The following is a 27,119-nucleotide window of genomic DNA, read 5'->3' on the forward strand; positions in this document are numbered from 1 at the left end:
GTTGACATCTTACACACCCAAGTTACTGTCATTTTTTAATCTGCCATAAAGAAATTAAGGGCATGATCTCTGCTATTGAACAGGGCGTGATTATGTAATGATTAAAGGATAGCGTGGGGCGCAAAACTGTAATTGTAATTTGTAGGGGGCGGGGCATACTTTATTAAGATTTCTTTTTCAGTCTGTCCGAAGTACCTGGGCACACAACACTGTATACTTATGCTTTTTAATCTCAGTCCTCTAAAGTACAAGAGAAATAGTTATCTTGCAAAAGGGGTGAATTTAATGCCTCATTGCCCTCCTCACACAGATTGAGATGCACCAATGCGCTTATGCTTTTCTTGTGGTGTGCAGGTCAGCTAAAGATGTTGCTCGTAGTACATGAACAAAAATGGGCTTACAAAATAAGCAAATTAAAGCACCTCCACTATATATATTCAAGACATTTAGGAAATGGTTTATTAGCCAGCAACACCTAGTGGGTGACAATGCATGTTACAGTCAAAGGATTGTAATAAACCCAGCGAAACCATGGCAGTCCTGTTTTGCATTGTCTGGTGGCACCATACAGATGTAACACAGTATAACCTTTTATGGACTGCTGTCTACTGCATTGGGTGTAACGAAGTGCTAAAATAAGTTGGCAAGTGTTTCTCTGTATTTGATTTTATTTAAAAGCATTGAAAACTCTCTGTGTGTGCATGCACGCTGCAAGATGTACATATATGTGGTTATAGATGAGTTGTTCCGCAACCGGGTAAGTAAGAGTCTGTGACAATTAAATCTTAAATATCTGCAAAATCAGCACAGAGTATTCATAATATATCTATTTTATTTTTGTTCCATAAAATTTATATACCACTTGACTGTCGGGAAAATCCAAGGCAGTTTACAAAAAGAAAAGAAAAGATAAAGTAATCAGAACTATCACTGTTTTTTTTAACCAGCCATAATTTAAAACATACATAAAGTTAAAACCACAATAGAATAGACTAGAAACAAATTAAAACCCCTACAAACTTTCAGAACATCTGGGTAGGCTTCATGGGTGTAGCCTGGGGGGAGGGGCAGCCCCTCTAGATCCACAAAAATTATTGACAAGCATTGAAAGTATTCAGTTATCTAAGGTTCTGTCCCCCCCACCCAGCAGAAACCTGCCCCCCGCCATGTCCTATTTACGGGGTATTTTTATACCTGATTTCCTTAAAAAAAAAAAGCTGAACAACGTTGGCTGCCCCTCCCTAACAAAAATAATATCTTCAGCAGGCGCCCAAAGCAGCTGTGATTTCTGCTAACGAAACCGCCGCCTGGAACGGAGGGAGCAGTTCGACTTCGTGCCCGAAGTGTCGGCAAAAACCTGAGTGTGCCGTTTCCCCGCTTGGAGCCGCTCCGCCCTCCGCCCTTGCTGGCCAATCCGTAGTCGGTCGCATTTTGACGGACACTTCGAACGCCCATTCATGCCGCGGCCCGTGCAAAGCATGTTGGGTCTTCGTGCTTCTAACTTGCGGTAGCGGGTTTTTCTAAAACCCTCCCGAACCTCGCCTTCCTTCCAGCTTTGCTGCAGCTGCCGATCCATTCTGAAAGGGCGGGAAAGGCAGCGGAAGGTCCCGCTTCCTCAGAAACCGAGAGGGGTTCGTAAGCACCGGGTGGGTTTCGTGCGGGGGTCTCGCAGGCCGCCTTGGCGAAGGAAGTCCTCCGAGGCGGGGCGGGGAGAGCCGGTTCACACCGGCGCTTCCTCTTCAGTTTCGCACGGGGAGAGGGGAGGAGGAATAGCCCTCCCTCTGCATGTACTGAGGCTCGAATTTTGGGTCTTATAATTGCTATTACCTTCATTTTGCTATCTTAACGGGCACCCTCAGGTCCCCAGGGCGGGTTACAACAATTAAAAGTGTGTGTGTGTGTGTGTGTGTGTGGACACATACACACTCTATATGTGTGTGTGTGTGTGTGTGTGTGTATACACACACTATCTATCTATCTATCTATCTATCTATACACACACACACACACACACATGCACTATATCTGTATCTATATATAGTGTTAAAAGCCAGGGAGACTTTGTATGTTTGTGTGTGTGTGTACACACACATACACACTAAATATATATACTGTACACACACACTCTCTCTCTCTCTCTATATATAGTGTCAAAAACCAGGGAGAAGAGGTAATGAAATCAAAACTGCAGCTCCCCGACTGGCTCCCATTTTTAACAAAATGCCCCTCTCTAGCCTTCCTTAAAAACAGTAGGAAGGGGCCTGGCTGCCTCCTGGAGTTGAAGGATTGCCTCGCCCCCAATATGTACGTCCTTCTCTGCTTAGATCTGCAGAACTCACACTTTTACCAGTGCTGTATCACGTTTGCCCCGGGTTACAAGTCAACAGCATCCTTGCTTCAGAACTCCCTGCACATTAATATTAGGCAGGTTCCTTCGCTGTATTTTTCTCCCCCCAGTGCTTGCGAAAACCCTTTTTGTTCATGCAAGCGTACCCAGGCATATAATTTTAGTAATCGTAATGTGTTTAAAAATGGCTGGTTTTCTTCTGTATTTTATATTCTCTCTCCCCCCCCCCCAATTGGCTGGGGGAAGTGAGGGAGCCCCATTGTGCATATGGAAGTTCTTGCATAGGTGTCTGCTGATGGGACTCATTACAGTGGTGCCTCGCAAGACGAAATTAATTTGTTCCACAAGTTTTGTCGTCTTGCGATTTTTTTCGTCTTGCGAAGCACGGTGTCAGGAAAGTTTTGGAAAAGCTTCAAAAATCACCAAAGTCTTTAAAAACCTCAAAAAAGGCTACCACACCATGTTCTATGAGTTGCTCCTCGAACTCAAGTCGCAACTGTATTAACGGTGTTAAGAAAAAGGAAACAAACTTGCAAGACGTTTCCGTCTTGCGAAGCAAGCCCATAGGGAAAATTGTCTTGCGAAGCAGCTCAAAAAACAAAAAACCCTTTCGTCTAGCGAGTTTTTTGTCTTGCGAGGCATTCGTCTTGCGAGGTACCACTGTAGTTGAATCCTGCTCAGTGATACCCACCAGTAATAATGCTACTTTCCTACCAGGGTGGGAGGGAGCCTAACTTCTGCAAAATACACCTCCACAGAAGCCAGTCAAGTCTATAAATCTGATGTCCACCCTTTTCCACATAGCATAAGTTGATAGAAAAGGCATGCTCTCTCCAACCACAGTGGTACCTCGGGTTACAAACACTTCAGGTTGCAGACTCTGCTAACCTGGAAGTAGTACCTCGGGTTAAGAAGAAGAAGAGTTTGGATTTGATATCCCGCTTTATCACTACCTGAAGGAGTCTCAAAGCGGCTAACATTCTCCTTTCCCTTCCTCCCCCACAACAAACACTCTGTGAGGTGAGTGGGGCTGAGAGACTTCAAAGAAGTGTGACTAGCCCAAGGTCACCCAGCAGCTGCATGTGGAGGAGCGGAGACACGAACCCAGTTCACCAGATTACGAGTCTACCGCTCTTAACCACTACACCACACTGGCTCTACCTCAGGATGAGAACAGAAATCGCATGCTGGCGGCGCTGCGGCAGCGGGAGGCCCCATTAGCTAAAGTGGTAGCTCAGCTTAAGAACAGTTTCAGGTTAAGAATGGACCTCTGGAACGAGTTAAGTTCGTAACCAGAGGTACCACTGTACCCCTGAAATATTGTGCTGCCTTGCCCACTAATAGATCTCAGCCTAGTGTTTAATGATCTCAACAAGATCATATACAAGTTGCAAAAACGTTACCTAGTATCTCAGTCCTATTTAATATTGATTGATGTAAAACATGAGTGCTTCTGACATGGAGAAATTGTTTTGATAGTGATCTCTAAGTGTGAGACTGGGTCTGGATCAGCATTTCCGAGCTAAGTTGTCTAAACAGGCTACAATCTTTTTTTAAAAAAGCTTATACAGCTACCTGAAAATTCTGCTACTAATGCACTGACATGCAATTCATTATCAGAAAGGATTAATAGTTGCTGAAATTAGAAAAGTTAAATGATGCAAATTTCCCCTACACTATTGCAGAGCAATGCAAAGGGCTTCACGACTTAAGAGGGAGCTGCATTTGCTGACTACACAGCCGCCACCAGGAATTACTTGCTGGCAGAATGGAAGCCGTATAGATGATCTTCAAGCCCGTATGTATCTGTCTGGATTCGATCTTTTCTGCCCTCCATACCTCAGTAACCCAGCAACAATAAACAAAACAATATACAAATAGTTAGAGGTTAGAATCTATAACTTATATACATAAGCATTAATTAAAAGTTCCAGAGAACTTTCAGTTTTGCCTTTTCTGTATGCATGCAAATATACTGCATACTGTATTTAGAAGCAAGTTCCATAAAAAAAGTTGGATTTGTTTCAGAGTAAACTTGTGTGGTGCCAAAAAGCATGCAGTGAAGGATGGTGGGGAGCTGCAGTCCAACCACTTCTGGAGAGCTATGGATTCCCCAGCCCTTTTCTAGATTGTTTTAATGCAATTATTTCATTTAGTTTTTTGCCAATGATTCACAGGAATTTGAGGAAATGTTGCTTAAGAAGCTGAACTTATTTGTGATTAATAATGAAAGGGAAGGTGTTGTGTATATCAGAATTATGTATACAGTCATACCTCGGGTTACAGCCGCTTCAGGTTGCGTCTTTTCGGGTTGCGGACTGCCGAAATCCAGAAGTACCGGAACGGATTACTTCCGGGTTTCGGCGGTCGTGCATGCACAGAAGCGCTAAATTGTGCTTTGCGCATGTGCAGACGTGGATTGCGAAGGTGCATCCCGCACGGATCACGTTCGCAACCCATGCGTCCACTGTATAATCCATAAAAAGTAAAGATACTAGGTCATCTGCATAGCAGGAAATAGAGAAGTAGCTCCTTTTTCTAAAACAAATGTTTGGTGTAGCAAAGATTAGAAGATGCTCATAATTTTCTAATTCTTTTTTGACAGAAATTTATTTTGTTAGCCAGTATAAAGATCCTTTCCTGGAAGATAAAAATACATCTTCATCCAAGTCTTTTTAGAATTCTGGCACTGAACAATAAGTCTGAAAAATAAATAATTATTACATTCCTTGTAACTTTTGTTCTTTTCCTGCCTAGTTCCTTGGATGGATGTATTTTGAAGATATGAATATATTGTGGCTTATGTGATCAAACTTTGTTTTTGCAGTGACTGAAGCAGTTACCTAAAGAGGGCAGTATTGATGTATCTTAATATGTCTTTTTCTCTTTAGAAATGTTGGGTTCTGCAGATACACCATACGAGAAAGGAATTTTTAACTTGGAAATAGTTGTGCCTGAAAGTTAAGTGGATTTTTGAAAATCTTTTGTGCTTCAATGTATTAAGCAGATATGGAATGGTAGGTTTGTTAAATACAGCTCATGAGACTGCAGTTCCTTTTACAGGATTAGGAACTAGAGTGCTGTTAAACTGCTTTAAGATCAAGCTGATTCCTCTAGATCATGCATGTCCAACAGGGAGTAGATTGCAGGCGCTTGGAAGTTGGACGTGCCTGCTCTAGATCTAGTAAGGGAGCTCAATGTTATGCCAATGGGTGCAACAGGAGTCCTCCTAACCCTCCAAACAATAGCTTTTGGTGGCATGTAGGGGACTGCAGAGGTAAGGAAGTGTAAACCCTGTTTGCTTAAATAGGATACCACAATTGGATATCACACTTATTGTTCTGCCCAGACACTGAGGTCCAGCACCGAGGGCCTTCTGGTGGTTCCCTCGCTGCGAGAAGCCAAGTTACAGGGAACCAGGCAGAGGACCTTCTCGGTAGTGGCACCCGCCCTGTGGAACGCCCTCCCACCAGATGTCAAAGAGAAAAACAGCTACCAGGCTTTAAGAAGACATCTGAAGGCAGCCCTGTTTAGAGAAGCTTTTAATGTTTAATAGACTATTGTATTTTAATATTTTGTTGGAAGCCACCCAGAGTGGCTGGGGAAACCCAGCCAGATTGGCAGGGTACAAATAATAAATTATGATGATGATGCTCATGCATGTTCAGAAATGGATAAGAACGAGGGATTTGTGGGTGTTAACTTGTGAAAATTCTCTTTCAAAATAAGAGAACCAATTGTTTTTTAATTAGGTATCCATTTGAACCCCCAAAGATACGCTTTCTGACTCCCATCTACCATCCCAACATTGACTCAGCTGGAAGAATTTGCCTTGATGTTCTCAGATTGCCACCTAAGGTAATGAGTTGCCTCTCTTACAGGGATTGAGGAGAGCAGCAGTAGGCCTCCTGGCACAGCTGTTCCTATCTGCAAGTGCAGATACTGCTATGTGTATTGGTTGAAAGAGGCCACTTGCTTGTATTTCCCTACTGAGGAGACCTGGACAGAAACAGTTACAGTCAGCTGGTCTAAGCTCCTTGTAAACCTCATCTTTTCTTAATTGCCTTTGGTGTGTGTGTGGCACAGGTGGGCTTGATGCTTTTGGGGTTTTGAGTACCACATATTTTTGCAGCATGTTGATCTGGCTATGCATATTGATAATACTGAGGTTTGTGAGTGTCACTGTGATTGTTGCCAAACAGGGTTTTGGGGGGGTATAGTTTGCTGGGGGTTATTCTAAATTTTTTCAGAAGTACATAAAGAGTTAAACAAAAGAGGGCATGACACCGCTCCAAAATCAACTCAATAAATATAGAGGATGAAGGGTGGTCTCCTCAAGCCATGGAATGTAGAGCAAGATTTAGAAAAGAGAATTTAGGGAAGGAATGTGAATTGGACTACTTAAGCCCCTCACCGCTATCTGGAGGAAACAGAAGCACTCCTGTTATTGGAAGAGAATACATGGCAACATTTTGTTGCATGTCACACTTGTATATATTAATTGATATACAGGTTGCTCCTAAATTTCTGCAATGTTGCCCAGAAAATCTTGGGGGGAATTATAGCTTGGGCCTGCAAAGTAACTCCCAACAAAACACACTTCTCTTTGTATCATAACACCCCCACTCACTCAAGTAATTTTTCGTTCTGTGCAGGGTGCATGGAGACCGTCTTTGAATATTGCTACTTTGCTGACTTCAATACAGATACTTATGAATGAACCCAACCCTGATGACCCCCTCATGGCTGACATAGTAAGTTTCCTCCTTTATTTTGGTGGAATGTGTGTTGTATTTTTGGAAGCTATAACTATGCTATAACTCTGTCTGTGAAGAGATGTGAAGAAACCACAGAGTGCAATAGATGTACCTCTTGCAGTTCATTTCTTTGGGGTACAAATTTTCCAGTAATACAACTGAGAAAAGGCCATGTTGACCTAGAAGTGGGGGTGGGGGTGGGGAGAGGCAGGAGATGCTCAAATAGAATTTGTTTTGTTGACAGTGAGGTCAACGCTTTCTACCTTGAAACATCAGGCTTAAAAATGGATGGATGGGTATATATGTGTTGCATACAGGGTACAAAATATGGCGGTTGCAGTCTTCCTAAATACCTAGTGTGGTTAAGTAGTCTTCCATGCGGTCTAGTAAATCTGTCATCAAACGTAACTATGGTCTTATGGTTGAGAGGCCATAATTATCCTTGTCTCTTACTTTTTCCTTTTTCTTTTTTTTAATTATGTCTAGTCCTCTGAGTATAAATACAACAAGCAAACATTCCTCAAAAATGCCAGACAATGGACAGAGAAGTATGCAAGCCAGACAACAATGGTAAGGAAAGTATATCACTTTTGTTAGAGAGGAATGGGGTGTAGGTTAATCTTCACATGTGCAGTCTTGCTGTGCCCAACGGAATACTTCAAATCTGCGTCACCTATAATTGCCCATCTTCCTATAATTGAGTTTGTGGGATGGAAATAATATGAATGTGCCATGAAACACAAGTGTCTGGATTAACTTCTCCCTTGTAGACTACCTTTTCTGGCAATGGGAGTTTTTGTTTTGCTTTCTTGGCCACGTTGTCATAACTCTAAAATGTCATAGAAAAATGCAGGGATTGTTCAGAGTTTATTGTATTTTATTTGTGTCTGATCTTGTAGAATTTGCCTTGGGTAAGAATATTTGGAAATTACCCTATTGCAAACATTTTATATGGAATTTTATTTGGCTTGCAGTATGGTTCTAAATCTGCAGACAGCACACATCCTCTGTGTATTTGTATGAAGGGAGGAATTCATCAGCAGAGACGCAGATCTTTTGGTAAAATCATTCCAGTACCCCAGGCCAAACACACATTGATTCTAGGGAAATTTAGGATGTGGGATCAGCCTTGTTCACTGATCTGGGAAATAATTTCTAGAAATTCTCCCAGTTATATCTGGTCTACATATGCAGCAAAACAAGTTTCTTTTTTTAATACAGTAAGCCCAGAACTTAGGCACATTTAACGTGTGCACATTCAGCTTTACGCGCTTGGCAATAAATAAATAAAGGGCAGGTGTCCGACTTTGGCAATTCTACCTGTGTTTTGACGTCATGTGATTTTGGCTTTAGGTGTGATCCCTGGAACACAACTCCCGCGTAAGTTGCAGGCTTACTGTAGAGGGGGATTCATATAACTTAGTTCACCGCTGAACCTTATATTGCTTAAACTAATTTGAGAAGCTAGTTTGACGGCAGCTGATACAGTTTTAAAGGGTGCATGAGACCACAGAGCACACCAGGAAGCTTCAGAGATTGGTCTGCCAATATCATTCTCCTACATCATGCAAGGACCATTAGGGTCCTTGCAAAAAGAATCAGTTAGGATTCCATTGAGGGTATTTAATACCCTTCTTGTGAACTGAGCACTGTAAACACTTTCAAAGATGAGTGCTTTTAACCTGAATGTCAAGCTGCTCACCTGCAGGGCTTTAAACCATTGTGCTCCAGAGTCAGGTTAGAAGGAGATAAGCTTGTCATGAGATGAAGGTCTACTCTCATCAAACAAGTCTACCAGTGTACAGTTGTACCTTGGAAGTTGAACAGAATCCGTTCCGGAAGTCCGTCTGACTTCCAAAACATTTGGAAACCAAAGCGCAGCTTCTGATTGGCTGCAGGAAGCTCCGTCGAACGTTCCCAAAATAGTTCGCAAACCAGAACAGTCACTTCCGTGTTTGGGAGCCAAAACGTTCGAGAACTAAGCTGTTTGAAAACCAAGGTACGGCTAGTTATTCTGGCCTCTTTCCAGTCACAGAATTGGTTATAGCATTCCAGACAAGCAAACTGGGTGATTTGAGGAGTGGAGAGGAGATGGCAAAGCATGGTTAAGGGCAGGCTGAGAGATCGTCTTTTGACATTCTGCATATATGCCTGATTCCTTTCGCAGTGCATTTCTGAAGTTTTCCCATATAGAACTTGATAACTTCAAAATGATGGGGATGTAGTCTTTGGCTATGATATTAATGCTTGATAGGATATTTCACCTCCTACTGTAACTTCTGTCTGAAAGCATTGCTTTTCCATTTTTTCATTGAGCCTGGAATACCATTCCAAAAGCCCTAGGCTGCAGGTGTTACTGTTTTTGTTTGTTATCATGGTATATATTTTTGTGTTTTTATGTTGTAAACTGCCCTGTTATCCTTGGATGAAGGGCGGAATAGAAATTTAATAAGTAATAATAATTTCCCCCACTTGAAGTGGTACAGTCCATTCTGCCACCTCCAGCACTTTGACCCTATTCAGTCTTTACTTGCATGTAGGGGCACTGCCATTACAAAAGGGGCTATGCCATTAGACTGCCCCCATTGTTGCATGGTTGTTTCTGTATTCCAAGTGTTCAGGGCAAACGTCTGTAGTGGGAGACAGCTGTTCTCTTGTAGGCTTCCTGCACTTTTTAGAACTCTTAATTGTTCAAGCATTTGGCTGGCTCCCTATCCAATCTGGTTTAGAACCCTGATTTCCTTGCCTTTCTTCTGTAACTTCACTTCTCTGTTCAAAAAGTGGATCCCTAACTTTCTGTTTGTTGTAGTTGCTCATTATTAACATAGAATGGACAAATCAAGAGACTGGTGGGCACATGAGACTTGGGTCTTAGTTATATTTAGGAGCTAAGGAGTCAGGGCAACTCCCAAGCAAAACATGTTTGGGAGTGCAAATGCCACCATTCAGGGGAGCAAGGATTTAATGCATACTATAAAGGGCTGTATTCCATAGTGACTGAAAGCTGGGGAGTGAATAGAATAGCAGGAAATAAACTTTGAGGGAGCACTTACTAATGGAGTCATCCATGCTAGAGCACCCAACCCAGCACAAGCAATGAGTTCAAGCAGAAAGTAGGTGTAGCAAGCAGAGCTGTATAAATTATCCTGTCTCATCTTCAACAGTTTTGTGTGCCCCAATAAAGCACAGAGTGGTCTTCAGTAATTCACAACTATGCCTTCTACTTTTATTGAAATTTCCAGGTAAATTGGGATGAAATTACACAGCTGAAACACTTGGGGGCATCTGAACCTTAAATAATACAACTTCTTTCCTAGTTGCACTTTCTTGTTTCTTAACTAATGTGAAGAAGCTGATTCTTCTTAGGCTGTCAGAAGAATTTCAGCTTTGGATAAATTTGGCCTGCTTGCAGAAAGAGCTGATTTCTGTTTGGAGGTAGCATCTCCATGTTGCTCAGAATTTGCTTGTAAAAGAACTGGTATATCCAGTGCTTTTCTTCTAGGCAAAAAGATGCCGGTACTGCATACCCTTGAGTGCCCCCAGGAAAAAAGTACTGGGTATATCTGTGCTATGGAAGTGATCTATGAACAGCCTGTACAAATCTTGCAGAGCCATGCATATTGTATTCCACAAATTTCTGAAAAAGTTTTTCTAGTTCCCAGAACACGTAAGAACAGTCCAGTGATGCTGGAAAAGGCACATTTTCTCTTCTGTGGCACCTCAAGTTTGGCTGTCAGGCCACTAAATGTGGTCAGCTGTATAATGAGGATCTATGGGAATTCTGTATGGGGTGGTAAGAGGGTGAGGAATTAGCTGATTTGTGTCTTTAAAGAACAAAATGTGTCCCATGACTTTTGAAGTCTTAACTTGGGGAGTCTGCATACTTGCAAGATGTGAATGAAAGCATTGGTACGTTGAGCAAAGTGTGAACACAGAAACCAATATTTTTCTCTCTCAGTTGGTTTTCTCTGATGTTATTCCAGACTTTGGAAACCACCGATGAAGAGAACCACCAAAGTGCAGCCAACCCACCCAAAGATTCTCACATTTCCCAGAAAAGGAAAGGAAGCAGTATCAGTGGATTGTCCAAAAGACCTTGCTCAGAAACATAGAAGCTTTGCTGTCGTGCAATATCCCAGTCTCTAGCTCTGTGTGTGTTTCAGTGTTCCTTTCCATCTCTTAAGTAGACTTGTTGCAATTAATGTACCGTTTACTCGTTATATGCAGTGCCTCTAAGGCTGTGTCAGTGAAGCACTTGTCTGTTTTTAAAAACATCTTATTTTACTTCTGCAGATTTCTTAAGCTCTTTACAGCAATTTTGTCTTTCGCTGTCTAATTTGTGTATTTTGCTGTATTTTGCGCATGTTTTGAATGAAGGCACCAATGAGAGAATAATAAATAACATATTTAGTCCTGCTATGACTAATGGTCATGAATGGTGTTTAAACTATTTCTGGAAGCTAAAGTTGTGTACCTTTGGCCTTGCTTGCTGGACTATAGATCAGTGCAAATAATATTTTATGTATCTGCTCCTTTCTTAGCAGCTTTGTAAGTTTGAAGACACCTTCAGCAAGTTGAGCATTGATCTGAAGGATGCACAGTTCAAAGGATGAACTCATGGTTTGCATGCCCAGGTTTCAATCCCTCACTGTTTAATTAGAGAAGTATCTCTAGTGTGCTGGATTCCTCCTCTAAATTTAGGGTGTGACAGTGGAGACAGAAGCAGTACTAAAAACAATTAGGCATGTTTAACTGTAAAAGTGCAGCGTGAGTTTGGCTTTTCCTTGTGGACGCTGCTCTTTACCAATGTTGCTAAACCTTTAGTGCACTTTACTAAACCTGTTACATTTAATATAATATTTTTAGGTAATTAGTAGTAAAAGTGGGACATGCAACAAAATGCACCAGTGTATTCTTAGAGAAGCACACCTATTCTGGGTCAAAGCTAAAATGAACAGGTCTTTAATCAGTATAAGTACAGCCAGTTGTGAACATACCTTTGAATAAATTACTAAAGATAACTGTACACACCCATAGCTACTGTTATACTTCCACCAAAGTAAGCAATTCTTTGGATATATAACATTTTTCAGAAATATAATTTTATTCACAGGCAACAAAAAATGCATCAAGCTTTCCATCTACTTTCTCATTGCATCCCCATGTTGAAATAAAAATGGGTAAGTTTGTATTTTTTAAATAGCCATTTTGCAAGGTGTGTTTGAGGAAAAGTTGAGGACATGCCCATGGAGAAGACTGGATAGTGTCTTTATTAGAACTGGGATGTGAAGAAAATTGGACTGAAACTGTGTTTTGACTTGAATCCCAATTTTTCCAACTCTGAAAAGAAACCTAAGCATAGCTTCTAAACAGATTATACAGTAGGTTTAAATATTGGTTCAGAACGTATTTTGGCAAAGGCCCACGCTAGCAAATTATCAGCCATATAATTTATCACATTTTGTCTTCTCTGACAGAAGGCAGTTGCTGCTACCTTCCAGCAGGAACTATATTGCCTATATGTCGATATTTGGGGTTTTCTTCCCCAAAGTAATCCTCCTAGTGAGCAAACTGCCAAAACACTGGTAGAGGGGAAAACAATATTAGGCCATTTGAATGTATGGGAAACAGAGGTAATAAATTATTTTGGGTCACGATGGGGGTGTTAGAACATGGGAACACAAGACAAACCTGGATCAGACCAATAGCTCGCCTAGTCCAGAAGTCAGTTCCCACAGTGGCCAGTCAGATGCCTGCAGAAGCCTGCAAGCAGGACCTGAGCACAGCAACTGAGATTAAATTATTAACCGGAATTAAAATTCTTTTAGTGTAATCAGTTTTGCTGGGAATCTTCTACATTAAAGTGTGTGTATATGTGTGTGTGCATGTATATACAAGCACACACAAATAGATACACAGGCAACGACTGATTTACGTGTGTCCAATTGCGCAACGTGGCAACCTAGGTGGGCTTATGCATGCTCTGCCATCGCACGTGATGACCCATAACGTAGCCCCTGCGTAAATCAGCAGTTGCCTGTATATCACAAGATAGAATTCCAAAATTTATGTACAGGTGGCACAGTCTAAGATTTTAACACTCCAAAGAGACACTGAAGCAGATTTTTTTTTTAAGCCTCTTTGCACAATAAACGTATATCATTCATTCGGTATTCAGGGCAGCTGCAACAAAAGCCACTTCCGAGCTTGGGAGGAGGTGGGGTTGCGGGCCCACCCCTTCCCACACCAGCGGGGGCTGGCCTTTAGCCCCCGCGAGAACGAGGGAATCCCCAGGCGTGCCTGCGACCCTGCCCGCCAATCGGCGGGCTGGGGAGGCGTGGCCTAGCCCATTTAAGGCCAGGCACACCCGGGGGCCGCCCTCTTTGCCCCGTTCCAGCTGCCCGGTTTTCCCATCCCACCCACCCTTTAGGCTTAGCTAGCTCTGACCTTGCTATGGACTCGGGTTGGTCGCCGCAAGGGGCCCGGTAGGAATTTTTCCAACTTGGCGCGCTTCCAGCCATTTGGTTTTTTCGCCTACCTCGTAGCAAACGTCACAACTTCCTCGGTATTGGCGGTTAGGCATTGGCAGGGGTAATTGTTACGCAAATGAAGGGGGGGAAGGAAACGCCATCACCTTCCCCCAAGGAAAAGGGTAGTCCGGTAAAGGACTCCAGGGGGCGTTGTCTTGTCCAAAACCTAGGGAGGTGAGGGCCTCCGGCACGCCCCCGAGCGGTGACACCCGTGGGATCCTAGTTGGCGTACTTCAACAGGACTCCCACGGCTGGTGGATAACCCTTCCCGGTCTCCATGCCGGGTAGTCGATAGGAGCCAATCCCTAAGGCCAATACCTTCTAATTCCTGTAATCAATAAAGTTGTGGCCTTTTACGCCCATTAACCTTAAATAATGTGTCCGGTATTTTCATTTCACATGGGGGGAGGGGACTTGCCACGCAAGCATTTATCACAGTTCAAAGTGAGGGTAGGGCAGGTTTAAATGAAAACCCCTTGTAATTTTAGGCGATTGTATCATATAATCAAAACTTAAGCTCAAAGAGGTGCATTTGCAAGTAAACATTCTCCACTGCAGTGCTATGATGGGGAGGAGTGGGAATACTGTCCCTTGCACAGTTCCCTGAGTTTCCTCCTGCTCCCCCACTGCCACATACGCCACATCGTAGTGCTGAGATGGGGTAGATGAGAAACACTGTCTCTGGGAAAGAATCTTAGTCTTCATGATTAAAAAACCTTTTAAAACCCTTTTCTCATGCTTTCATATGAAGAGGCTGTGAAAAAATGCATCATGCCTAAATAGGGTATGTGTGTCAAGACGTGTCTTCCACGCAAATAACTTTACTTTCTCAGACTTTGTGTCCCTACCTGATTGTTGCCCCAGGTGTCTCTTGCATCAATTTCTTTTGTTCAATTGTGTGTTTTTTTAAATAACAAAGAAAAATCTGACAAAATCCCAATTTAGCAACCAAACTTGCAGACCAAGCATACAATTGTATACACACCTAAATTTCCACAATATGATCCAAATACAGAATTTGAGACCATCTGGACTGGTATAGAATTGTAGAGGTTCTCAGTATTTCATTATACTGTGTGTGTTTTTTCAAATGACTATGCTATTACTAAGATTTTTCAAAAATTGAAGGAACTCTGAAGAGCTTAGTTCACATTCCAATCCTTGTGGGTTAGCCAGCTATATTAATCTGCCTTAAAAACAACAACTTTGATGTACCGTTTTGTTCTTCAGCTATCTGAAGTCACAGGCTATCAAAATTGTGTATAAGCCTCTTTTAAAGCCGACTGTCACTGAAGTGGGAGTGTTCATTCATTCATCTCCTTGGGCCTTCCTATAAAGGCATGAAATGCAAGACCCAGATAAGATTTGGGGGTGAGGAGGGGTTTTCTTGAAGAGTTGATGTAATGCTTCAGCACCTAGTTTGTCTTTGGTGCTGTCAAATCAGACTCCTTTATTAAAAGAGAGGCTTTCACTTTCTGTCTGAGATGATGTCTGTCTTGTCCCACCCGCCTATATTTCCCAAACCACACTTGCTGTGATGTTAGATAACGCTGGTACTTACTAGCATACAGACTGGAGCTCGTTCACCTTCATGCATGTCACTAGAGAACTCTTAAACCTGATGACTGGCAACTGAACACATGAACCAACTCAGCTGGAAAACATTGAGTTTATATCTGTGGCGATACATCTGTGATAAGATTATGCCTAGACACAAGCTGTCGCAAGGAATGAGCATGTAGGAACAAGCCTGTGGGTTTGTGGTTCCCCGACTAAGTCATAGAAACAAAATAAAGCATGGTTTTAAAATTAACAATTTTTAAATTTTCTACAAGGTCTTCCAGAGTGCTTTACACATCAATATACAAAAAAAAAAAAAAAAAAAAAAGATGACACAAGGTCAAAAAGAGAGGGCAAATGGCTATATAGCTCTCTATATAAATATACACATAATATACAAACACGCTCATGCTAGCATCGTATGTCATCATATATGGCAATGTGTATATACAGACAATAACAAACACGGTGTGTAAAGGCATTTAAATTGATACTTCCCGTGATTGATTTTGGACGTATTGATGCTACAAGTTGTAGGAATTTTGCATTTCTAAAAGTTGACTGAGCTACGCTCAAACTTACAGCCCCAAGGAGGACAATTCTTTCCAGGTATGGATGGTTAATACTAATTCTAGTTCTGGAGAAGCTGAGCAGCAAAAGGGCTTACCACTATATGTGTTGCATCTTTTTCTCTAGGCCATAATGAATCGTCCCAAGACATTTAAGCCAGCTTCCATTCATACACTGTTTAAGTAAGCCAAAGTAACAAGTGGGGACTTCAAGAGTTCTGGAGTTCTACCCAACCAGAACACTGTAGTAACCAAAATTATTTCGGCAGAATCATCCTTAAGGGGATTGAAGGAAAAGGCACCTGGTGTGTTTGTAACATTTTTCCATATCCTCCTCTGTGTTTCAGTCTACATTTCTCTCCTGACAATATTAAGAACTTTCCTAAAAGCAGAACTACATATGTAGTCTAGACTATATGCTTGATAGTGTGCTCTGCAATGTATTAAAATGTTAGCAATAAAATCCCCTATGACAGGAATTTTTTCCTACCTCCCTTGACAAGTTATTAATTGATAACTATGCCTTCTCAGAAAAAAAAGAGGGGGAAAAACCAGCCTGGAAATTAACCTGGACAATTCCAGCAAGCTGTAGTTGTTAAACAGTTGGGATAATTTCTGTATCTTGCTCTTTCTAGAAGCATCCATCAAGATCCATTAAGCAGCAAGTTACATCTTAACCTTCTAGTGGCTTCAATTAAGGTTTGTTCCTGTGCCAATCAAGATTTAGTCCTGTGTCACTGTTTCCCATCTGTCAGTAGGACTATAGTTCTTACTGAGAGCATAGGTGCTTTTAGGTGGAAAAGCAAGAGATGTGAGTTTGCTTTCATGATTTCTATATGTACCGTAAGTTGCAAAGAAGGCGAGAGGATAATTGAAGGCTGAATTGCAGAACCGGAGCAATGCAACTGGATTCTGGAATCTGTAAATGGTTGGGCTTTAGCTGCAGTTGCCCTTTGTTGGGCTTGGCTTAGAGGGCAAGAATACTTTTTTATGTTGGGGATTTCTGGCTTATGGTGAATATATCTGGGCCTTAAATTTCTTTCACTGTACTCAAGTCTTCTTCCTTGCAACACCAGCAGTTTTTTAAAAAATGAGGGGGTGCTACAAGGTAGAATATCTATCCATTATGTGCTCATTAGGATGAGTTTACATGAGTTCCAAAAGATTATGGAAACACACCAAATTCACTACACTGCATTTTAGCTCATGTTTTGCATTTATGGGCTTCAGTGAGACCAGGAACAAGCAGTTCATTCTACCCTAAATGGTGAACCTAAAATGTGGCATGGTTTGGCTCTTGACATGGCACAACCTTGCCACTGACTTTGTCACTGCCCTGGAATTCTCACTTCATTTTTAGGTGCCTTAGAAGTAAATTTTAGACATCTGCAGCCTGGATAGGTGCATCATTCCTAAAAAAGAAAGACCAGGATTAATGAAACTGAAGCATCCCAAGTTAAAGAATAGTATGTTACCTTCATCTCCTCTTCTCCATTTGTAGAACAGAACTGATGGCATACCTCATTACAGAGAATGAAGAGGAAAAGACTGCGGTGACAATTCAGATGTTCAGCTGGTGCTAGGCTATCTACCCTGGCAGGCATTGTCATGTCTCTATAGCAGCTCAGTAACTGCCTTATTTGTCATCTGTTATCGTTCTAAGACAAGGTTCATTGGGGATAGCACTCTGTTGCCATCTGTTGTCAGCTCCACACAATTTATAAGGAGCAGGACCAGATGTATCCTGGGAAGCTGCATCATAGTTGGTTAGCAGTTTCTCGTTTTGCTACATTTTGGTTTGCTTAGGTAATAGCCTGCTTTTGTGTATCAGAAGATTTTAACTCAATAGTCCCCTGGTCGTCCCCCCACCCCTTGAAGGACCCACAGTGCCTTACACACTGGTGTGGCAAGAGAGCAGAAGACAATGCTCCAGTAAGTTAGGATACATGGAGTTGGCAGCACCTTGCAGGCTCTTAAGGCCTTTCCCCCCCCAGAAGAAGCAATAAACTGTGCCACCCTTTCCCCAGAACAGCCATTGTCCAAAGCTGTTGGTGGCTACAGGTGGGCTCTTGCATAGGCTTTTCACAGAGCGAATGTGTACCGGGTCTGGGAGGCTGAACGACTGTTTATAAGTGAGACGTGAAGGCTGGTGCAGGCGGTGTGGAAAACAAGGCAATCCTAAGGCTGCTCCTTGCCGGGTCTCTGCTTTCCGATGCGATGAGCAACTCATCATCAGCAAGGTAGGACAGGTGAGTGGAGAAGCCACTGTCGTGTCCTCCGGCACCTGCCTTTTGCTGGTGTGGGATGAGAGTCACTGATGGGTAGCTGTAGGCATCTAGTACCGACGAGCACCTAGGAGGCACTCTGAAGATGTCTGGTGCCTCAAATATATGATCCATGTCAGAGAAAGCAACCAGGGCCTGGGTAGAGTCATACGAGCTCTTCTCTGTGTCCTCTGACACGTAGGACTGGGCACAGCTCTCCCGGGCCTGGCTCTTCTGCCTCAGGAGCCGTAGGTCATCTCTGAAGTGTGGGTTAAACAGCAGGTAGAGCAGGGGGTTCAGGCAGGCTGGCAGAGGAAGCACCACCAGCAGCACAGACTTGATGACTTCGGGGGTAATGAGGAAGAGGCTGAGCATGGAAGAGAAGGTCAGGAAGGCCACGGGGCAATAGAGAAGGCAGTTGGTGAAAATGAGCCAAGCCACATGCTTGATCATAGCACAGTCCCAGACAGAGTCAAACTCTCCTTTCAGCAGGTTGCAATAGAGGCGGATGTATGTTCCAGTGATAATGAGGAAACAGAGGGTGTTGACCAGCACCAGGGCCACCATGAACCCCAGCATGGAAGGCTTCCCATCCAGGAGTGGGTAGGGTAAGCAGAGGGGGGATGCTCCATACTCCCCAACAGAGAAGAGAGGCAGTGCTGCAGCTACTGAAGACAGCGCCAGGCAACTCAGCGCACCTGCCTTGACGGTGCCGAAAGACGGCACCTTCCCATAGGTCCGCATGCATGACACTGAGAGACTGCACTGCACGGCGGCCAGGGTCAGCAGAAGGATGGAAGCCTCCGAAGCAAACACCGACAGGAAGCCCGTCACCTGGCACCCTGCGCCCGTCTCCCACCGGGCCCCGTATTTCGCAAAGTGACCAAAGGTGATGGCATCCACGAAGGCCAGGATGGTGCAGTACGTGCCCGTCAGCATGTTGGCTCCAGCAATGGCGCCAATGACAAACTTGACGGGGGACAGATAGCCGGGTGAAGCAAAGACAACCGCCATGACCAGCCCATTGCACAGCATGGAGACCAGCGTGATCAGCCAGACACCCAGGCGGATGACCCAGCTCTCAAACAGGTGATCACAGGGCTTGAACGGGCCTGGAAGAAAAGAAGGAAGGAGCCACATTACAAGCTGGATGCTGCAGCAGAGCAGCTGGCACAAGGCACTGCTGAGTACAGGATTGTGGCTCAGAAGTATAGCATCCGCTTTGCATGCAGAAGGTCCCAAGTTCAATCCCTGGCGTCTCCTGTCAGTGTAGAAACTACTGAGCTAGGTGGACTATTGGTTTGACTCTGTATAAGGCAGCTTATGACATTTGACCATTTTGCTCCACTTATATCTGATGAAGCAACAGGCACTTACTGAACAAGCAAGCAGAGGCTGAGGGACATCATGGCTACAATTCAAGGAGGCTCAGTGCAGAAGGCAGGTCTTGTACATGCAGCTCTACAGCTTTAAAACCAGTTGCCGCAACCAGGGTTTTGGAGCAGGAAGTTCGCAGAACAAAATGCTTCTTTTTCATTCTGATTCCGCTTATGGAGCTGGTGGGGTGGGGCAAAGAGCTAGATGGGGCACGGAAGACTGCCCCAGGCTACAACAATCCTGCTCACCCCCTCCTGAGATTTCACAAACATTGACATTCACTTTCTTTGTGGCATTAAAGACTAGAAAAATAGCTTTTCAAAAAGGGGGATTACAAATTTACCGAATTCTTCACCCACTCCCAATTCCATGCTTGCATAATTCAACCACAAAAGATCACAATTCTGAATGGAGCGATGTATGTAACACTCATCTGTTGCCACCACAGAAATAGTATTTGCTGGCTTCCCTTGCAACATGTATAGCAACCATCCTTCTATTTAAAGATTTAAGCGCTGTGCTTCAAGACTATTTCTTACCAGGGCTTGGGGTACACTGGATGTTGGGGTGCAGCTTTGAATCCTCAAGTTCCAGCTGGAAATCATCCATATCCAGGTCATCTGCAAAGTCAAACAGAAAGAAAGACCAACATCACAGGGGTGTTAATGCTTAGCTCTGCATTGTGAGCCAGACACGCAGCTTGTTTTCATAAATTCACGGCTGTTAAAATGGAAAGAGAGCCATCTTTGTTATACATTCCTATGTTTCTTAATCTCATAACTGGAACAATAAACTTCAGGAACATGATGGTTTATGACTTACACGATGAGGAGGAAAAAGGTGGGATAAATAACGACAACAACAACAACAACATCCTATTCAAAACCAAAAAGTCAGCCCTTAATTTTGAGCCTGCTCAATCAGGTAAATGGCCGATCAAGTCCAGCATCCTGTTCTCATGGTGGCCAACAAGATGTTGGGTAAAGATTCCTGCATTGGACTAGATGACCCTCATGGTCCCTTCCAACTCTACAGTTCTATGATTTTATGTAGGAAACCCACAAGCAGGACGCAAGCTCAAGAACATTCTCACTCCCTGTTATACATAGGGTAGGGCAGAAACACAAGTTACACCCGGAGAAAACTGAATTTGAAATGCTAAAAATAAGGGGGGGGGGGGAATTCTGCAAAGTTTATCAAATGTTACTAAATAAGCCTTTTCAAGGAAGGCAGGTCTATTTGGAGAACTGAAACAAAGTATGTAACACACAGGTCTGGATGAGGTGTGGGGTTTTTGTTTATTTAAAAGTGAGGAATTAACTTTTTGGGTGGCTGCATGTTATAAAGGCAATTGTGTTGGACGGCCACGCAATGGCATCAGATACAGTCAAAGAGTAGAAGGGCAGGACAGTACATGTTGGTTTTGTAAAGAGAGAAAACGGGAGTTCTAGCATATGTAGTGGAAATTCCCAAAAGCAGAACAGAAAAAGTTTGGTCTATGGAGGCTGGTGTCATTAACAAACATTTCCCAAAGTTTCCTTTAACAGGTCTACTGAATTCTGTGAAGCACAGCGTTCCAGAAAAATGTCAGGCACAAATACTACATATACTTACTTTGGCCAGAATTCTATTTGCTAGACTTCTGAAGGAAAGCCAAAAGCCAGGTCGATTACGGTTATAGGAGCAATTAGCAGTTATTAAATTAACAGTGATGATGAAAAATCATGAGAACTCTAAAGAGGATTTGAGTAGTCCAAACCCAGTGGTCCATCCCGTTAAGAGACACAGAAATAAATATTTTTATATAGATAAATAAATTTCAGGAATGGGAATTGATTGCACACTGTTACAGAATACAAATTTGTATTTCTGATAAGGTAATGTGTTTTGCTCTTTTCTATAATAAGCATCATGGGGTACTGTCGTTATATGTGATTTTATGATTTACTGTGGTTTCAGATTTCTTTTTTATTATTATTAAATAATCTACCAAAATAGTTGTACTTTGCTGAGTATTAAAGGGAATTTTCCATAGCTTAAATACGAAAATCTGTTATCTCAGCGAGAGCATAGGTATGCTGCCTCCTCTAACACTTCTAGGAGCCAGCTGAAATGTCTGGGTTTTGCCTAGTGCCTGATATGAACTGTCCTGGACCCTGCAGTCATTATCTGAAGCCTTTCCTCATGTGTTTCCTCCACGAGAGGTCCAGAGGGTGGCAACACAAGAACAGGCCTTTTCTGGGGTGGCTCCCTGTTTGTGGAATGCTCTTCCCAGGGCAAAAACATTTCTCTTTAACCAGGCTGATTAACATTCTACGTCCTTTTAAATGTGTATGTGGGAGGGGGTAATTGGTTGGCTTTTATTCTTGTTTTTATTGTGTATTTTGTGTTCTCATTTTGTATTTCTATGTTGTGAACCACCCTGTGATCTTTGGATGAAGGGCTGAATACAAATTTTAATCATCACCATCAACATCAAATAATATCTCCTAAGGCCACATCCCCATCCCAACCATGCCTCTCACTGATTCTGTTTTGTGCCCTCCTTGGGTACTTTTGCCTGGCTGGAAAGTGTCCTTGCGCTCTGCTAATGTCTTTTGCTTGCCTGGCTGAAAAAGTTTCCCCACTCCTGAGTAGTTGCTCTGTTGGCTATTAAGGTGTTTAGCTTTGTTTTGCAGATTTCTTTTTGTGTGTAACACAATCCCTTTCTTTAAATTCTCCTGGCCCTTGGATATGGATATTGAGCAGATCTATATTATTAGCGCACCAAGGTAAATGTTTTAAATAGGGTTTTGAATGGGCAGCACTAGGCACTGAGAGAGAGCTCTGAAGGAATGGCCTTTAATGGAGGCTTGCCACTTTCCCCCGCAAGAGAAACCCTGTGTTTTTCACAGATGAAGGAATTCTATAGGGACAGTTTTCCTCATCATGGGACAAAGTAATTGCCACGAGTCCCACAATATAGTCAGGATCTGGCCCAGACTGGCAGGCTCTAATACCGGAGGAAGAGGAAGAAAAAATGGCAAGGTGGGACCCTCAGTTAGAGGAAGGAGGATATCTTCACCCCAACTTGAGCCACTTCATAAAGGGGAGTAGGGATACCCGCTCTCTTCCTGAACTTCCTGTGGAGCAGAGAGCCTCAGTGGAGCTGGGAAGGGCTCTGAACAGCTGAGGGCTGGGGAGGCAAAACAGGAGGGTACAGTCTTGTCACTGTTAGAATTCCTGCTCCATGATTGCAGTCATGGGATTTTTGTCTATCACATGACAGTGTATGTTTTGACTCCACAGAGTGGGAAGTGACGGAGACAGGATGTTTGTGCTACTGTGTTCCGTGAAGTGGGACTATTGTCCTTTGTTCTTTTTCTCTTTGCTGTCTGATGCTAGAGAGAGGGGGAGCCATGTTGCAGTGCTCTGTGTGTGTTTATATGTAAATAAGGTAGATTAGCCAAAATGCTGAGTTCCTGAGGTCTGTTACGCAAGCTGTGAAGACTCTGCAGATCCCTAAGTGTGCCGATATCTGTTGGCATCGGTTGCTGTGATGTTCAGGCAGAAGAAAGCTTTTGAAGCTCCCGAACGATCGACCAGGAGGGAGGGAACATGCCAGTCGGGCATGTGTCTCTGCCAGGGTCCTACTCAAGAGTAGGACAAGCTCCTGACAGTCACATCAAACCGGCTGCCACCTCTGCCATCTTGACATTCCTGCAAGGCAACCTAGTCTTATGACTGAGCATGTCATGCCTTGCCTTGAAAAGCATGGCGTGCAGGGTGTGGAAACTTATTGGGACATCTTTTTTGCTCCATCCTGTTCTAAACTTCTTGCCCTGCCCCTGAACTCCTGAGTTGTGACTCCTGAGCTGCTGCTGCTGCTGCAGCTGAGCCTACACTGTTACTTGCCTGAATAAAGATCTCTTTCTTCCCTACAAGTAAGATCCTCTGCATGTATGTTTTAGGGTGAGAGCCTGGACAGCAATGGAGTAAGCTGCCCCTGTAGAATTTCTGCCTGTCAAATAGCTGTTAAAGACAGAGAGCCTTTGTTGGGGGGGGGGGATATGACAACAAATGTAGTATTAAGTATTTCTCTCTTCTGTAAGCTTTTTTCATGCCTTGAATAGTCACACACATGGACAGAATGGAATTTATGACGAATATTTCCCTAAGGAACTTTGGTTGAATGGCTGTGAGGTGTACAGCACATCACTGATGCCTCCTCATTGCAGAAAGCCCAGTTCCAACCCAGCTAGGCTAGGAATATGCTGGCACCTGTAAGAGTAAGACCCGTTGCCCAGCAGTCTAGACAGCTGAGGCTCTGCTGTGTATTTTACTGGAGGTGTCAAGAACATGATTTGGGCAAACTTCAAAAAAGTGCATATTCTTTCCCACAAACATCCTGCCATCCAAACAGCTGGTTGTACAAAGGAACCACACAGAGCTTCCATTGAACTTGCAGGGAAATCCCTACTCTCTGCACTGCTGGATGCAAGGCCAAGCCTAGAGGCATAACAGTATAAAAGGTACGCGGGGACCATTCCTTGTGGCAATTTGAACCCACTATGTGGATTCCACAGTAGAGTACCTCCTCTGCTGTGACTGATGCAAAGCTTTTCCAGGAAGAGCCACGAGCAAAACAGTCCACTCAAGCATGGCCATCCCTGCTCCCCAGGAATCAGATTGTGGGTGACCAACCAACCAGCTATTCAAAATATACTTTGTAAGTAATGAAGCAACTTTCTCCAAGTTCTTCTCTTTGAAAGAGAAGGTGGCAGAAGGTAGGGTACAACCCTGAGAGTATCTTTGTGAGTTGTAGAAAATCTACCTTCCATGGAATTTTATTTTTTTTCTAAAAGGGAAGAAATGCACACCCAGGATTCCCACAAAAAGATAAATGCTTATCAGCTCCCTGACTCCAGGGAAGTGTAAAAAAGGAACATGAATAATAAGAAAAAATAGTGTCTGGTACTACTTATTAATGAACAGAAAACTTAAGCTTAAATATGAATTCTATTAAAAAAACAGACAGCACCAACCAGGCTGTGATGGTAACTGCAGACTGCAGGTGGTGGCCTGCCCCATACAAGCTGGAGCCCTGCCTTACAAAATGTGAGAAGGGTATCCTTGACTTTTCCAGAACTGCAGCAACAAGGCTGTTATAATATAGGCCAGGAGGCTGTCTCAGAAGGATCAAGAGATGACGAGTCTCCTCTCCCCATGGTAGACTGTGTCAAATGTATTTCTCATTTCAGCTCAAGTCTCTCGGTCTTGTCAGTGTGTGTGGGCCATGTGTTTATACAATCATGTCATGCAGCAAACAAACAATCTAAGCTGTGGTTTGGGAATCCGTGTATTTCCACCAATGCTTTCTGCATGTGACTTGCAGTCACAGAGAATTCCCCTGCTAGAAAAGATTCAGCCAAGTGAGCAGCAGACCCCCTCAGTGCAACAGCCACAACGATTAAGCTGGCCCACTTTGATCCCTACTGCACAGAATCCCCCCTGAAATACACCCCAGTCTTCCTTTCTGTTCCTTGCACTTGAGAAGCTGCAGTTGCCAGTTCAGAGTGATCAAAATATTAGGGTAACCAGGAAAGTGCAGTTTGCTCCAACACAATGAGAGCATAGGCCTGCTTTCCTTCTTAGCGACTGCATTCCCCCCTCCCAGCTTAACTTCTGATTTAACAAACTCAGGTTGCAAGCAGAAGTTAGACTGTGACCCAGAAATCGGTCTTACTCACAGTGATTATCAGTGTGGCCTGTAAGCAGCCCCAAGGTCCTCTTGTGGCCATCCTCATCCTCAGGACTCATATCCTCAGAATCCCATTGACTAGACATTTTGAAGAAATTGCTGCAGGCTCCATACGCACAGCACTGGTAGGCATAGGGCACTTCCAGGACCCTGGAGAGAAGAATATAGAGCTACTAGTTACTTGAAGGAGCTTGGGAGGACTGTAGTTCTGTGAGTGGGGCTAGGGATTCCTGGAAGAGACCTTTCACCACACTTTAATTATGAGTATTACATGGGAGAAGCCAATATAGTTACACAGGTATAGAACAAGCACATACATGGTCCCAGATGTTTATTTAGGTGGTCTCCCAATATTTGTGCTCCTCTGGTATTTCCTCCTTCTTGCCCCATGTTCCTGTCTCTTCCTGCAAACACAAAGGTCTATCCATTTTTTTAAGGCTGCAACTCTATCAGCTGTCTGCATCTTAATGGTTGATTTCATGACTAATACTCAGTGCCTTCTTTCCATAAACTTGGTAGAGCCTGAGTACAATACTGAGCACTCAAGAGTCTCTGTTAATGCTTCAAATCCAAGGAATGTTGTGATCCATATACAGTTGTGCCTCGGAAGTCAAACGCCTTGCAAGTCAAACATTTTGGTTCCCGAAGGCTGCAAACCCAGAAGTGAGTGTTCCGGTTTGCAAACGTTCTTTGGAACCCAAATGTCCGACATGGGTTCCACGGCTTCTGATTGGCTGCAGGAGCTTCCTGCGGCCAATTGGAAGACACACCTTGGTTTCTGAACGTTTTGGAAGTCAAACGGACTTCCGGAACGGATTCCGTTCGACTTCCGAGGTACGACTGTACTGCAAAGGCACTGAACTGGGGACAGAGTGCCACAGACTCCCCATTCACATACTGTAAATGCTAACGGTTGTATTTAGCTAAGTCCACCTCAGAACGAACGTGTTGAAATTAAGTTAGTCATGTCCATTAGCTTAAGTGGTTCTACTCTGAGCAGGACCAGTGCTGAACACCACATGTTGCTGGCACTTCTGCCATTGTTTTCTGAACATTACCAAGTATTGTCTTAGCTGCTTACTAATCCCTCCAGGCAGCTCATTAATCCACAGCAGACAAGACACGGCCACACAAACAGCATTTACTGTGGGAAGGCTGGATGTCATTAACTGAGGTTGGCTTTTGCAAAGGTTTTCCGCTCTGCTGAGCCCCAGGCCTGAGCCCCCTGCTTCCAAGGTCTCTGCTTGTGTGTGAGCTTGGATGATGCCAGCGACAAGACGTTCAGTGGCTCATCGATTTCTCAAGGCAGCGATGGATTCAGAGTGTGAGCAGGAAGTCACGCTTGCTCAAACCTCTGGCCACAGAGCATTCACGGAAACGTCTAGTAAACACGGACAGCGGAAGGCAGATCAAAGCAAATAAACGAAGTCCAATCATACAGAGCCAGAAGCCAGAAATCTGAAACAAAGCTCACCTCATCTTGGGAAAGCTCTCTTTTGTGAAGGATTCAGACAGTGCAGGGTTGCCTTTAAGTTTCAGATGAGTCAGTCCGCTCAATCCAGCCAATGGCAGCGTAACCAGCTGATTGTCAGTCAAATCTCTATTGGAGAAAAAGGCGGTGGCGGGGTGGGGGGGACACTGGTGTAGGTTAGTGAGAAGTGTGCTGGGCCCAAGAGATGAGCTTCTCACAATACATTTGTTCAGGATATTTAGAATTTATAGCATTGCTGTTTTAATGAGGATTTTTTAAAACTTAAAAAAAAAGGTTGGTTTATTTAAAGGATTTATAATCCAATTTTTGAGAGCCGCATCTTTTTAAATATATTTTTGTTAAACCATCCTGATAGTCCCTTGGGTGAGTTGTTGGGATATTGTTAAAAATCAACAGATCATGTTACATAAACAAATAAATGAAAAGAACGCAATAGGCGGGTGCTTTTTCCACACCTTTGTTCAGGTTACGTTGTTACGAATT

General features: G+C 43.4%; 2 protein-coding genes across 7 annotated transcripts in view; one reads left to right on the forward strand and one right to left on the reverse strand.

Annotated features, from left to right (window-relative positions):
• The first annotated feature begins 1,454 nt into the window (after positions 1-1,454).
• On the forward strand, positions 1,455-11,523 carry UBE2T (ubiquitin conjugating enzyme E2 T). Of its 6 annotated transcripts, XR_013987604.1 has the most exons (9): positions 1,457-1,646; positions 4,033-4,145; positions 5,239-5,306; positions 6,098-6,205; positions 7,003-7,101; positions 7,591-7,674; positions 8,079-8,163; positions 10,099-10,217; positions 11,088-11,176. XR_013987604.1 is itself a non-coding variant. In XM_081009920.1 (7 exons), the coding sequence occupies exons 2-7, from the start codon at positions 4,037-4,039 to the stop codon at positions 8,349-8,351; spliced, it is 741 nt and encodes a 246-aa protein (XP_080866046.1). In that variant the 5' UTR covers positions 1,455-1,631; positions 4,033-4,036; the 3' UTR covers positions 8,352-9,048. The 6 variants fall into 6 exon arrangements, 5 of the variants coding, with proteins under 5 accessions (XP_080866046.1, XP_080866048.1, XP_080866050.1 ...); XM_081009920.1 differs by lacking the exons at positions 10,099-10,217; positions 11,088-11,176 and having other exon boundaries at positions 1,455-1,631; positions 8,079-9,048; XM_081009922.1 differs by lacking the exons at positions 8,079-8,163; positions 10,099-10,217 and having other exon boundaries at positions 1,462-1,646; positions 11,088-11,523.
• Positions 11,524-15,435: 3,912 nt separating this feature from the next.
• Positions 15,436-27,119, reverse strand: part of LGR6 (leucine rich repeat containing G protein-coupled receptor 6) — a 139,302-nt gene continuing 127,618 nt past the window's right edge. Inside the window, exons 13-16 of the mRNA XM_081009816.1 lie at positions 26,619-26,744; positions 25,134-25,294; positions 19,944-20,024; positions 15,436-19,139 (exon numbers count right to left, since the gene is read on the reverse strand). Coding sequence (XP_080865942.1) covers positions 17,890-19,139; positions 19,944-20,024; positions 25,134-25,294; positions 26,619-26,744 — 1,618 coding nt within the window. The 3' untranslated portion in view covers positions 15,436-17,889. The remainder of the gene's footprint in view (positions 19,140-19,943; positions 20,025-25,133; positions 25,295-26,618; positions 26,745-27,119) is intronic.

This window comes from Podarcis pityusensis (assembly GCF_964106645.2).
Source record: "Podarcis pityusensis genome assembly, chromosome: 6".
Taxonomy (NCBI): domain Eukaryota; kingdom Metazoa; phylum Chordata; class Lepidosauria; order Squamata; family Lacertidae; genus Podarcis; species Podarcis pityusensis.

Coding starts and splice junctions, on each gene's coding strand:
- UBE2T (XM_081009920.1), top strand. CDS start 4,037: ATGCAAAGGGCTTCACGACTTAAGAGGGAGCTGCATTTGCTGACTACA. Junction 6,206..7,002: donor TTCTCAGATTGCCACCTAAG/GTAATGAGTTGC, acceptor CGTTCTGTGCAG/GGTGCATGGAGACCGTCTTT. Junction 7,675..8,078: donor ATGCAAGCCAGACAACAATG/GTAAGGAAAGTA, acceptor TTTGGCTTGCAG/TATGGTTCTAAATCTGCAGA.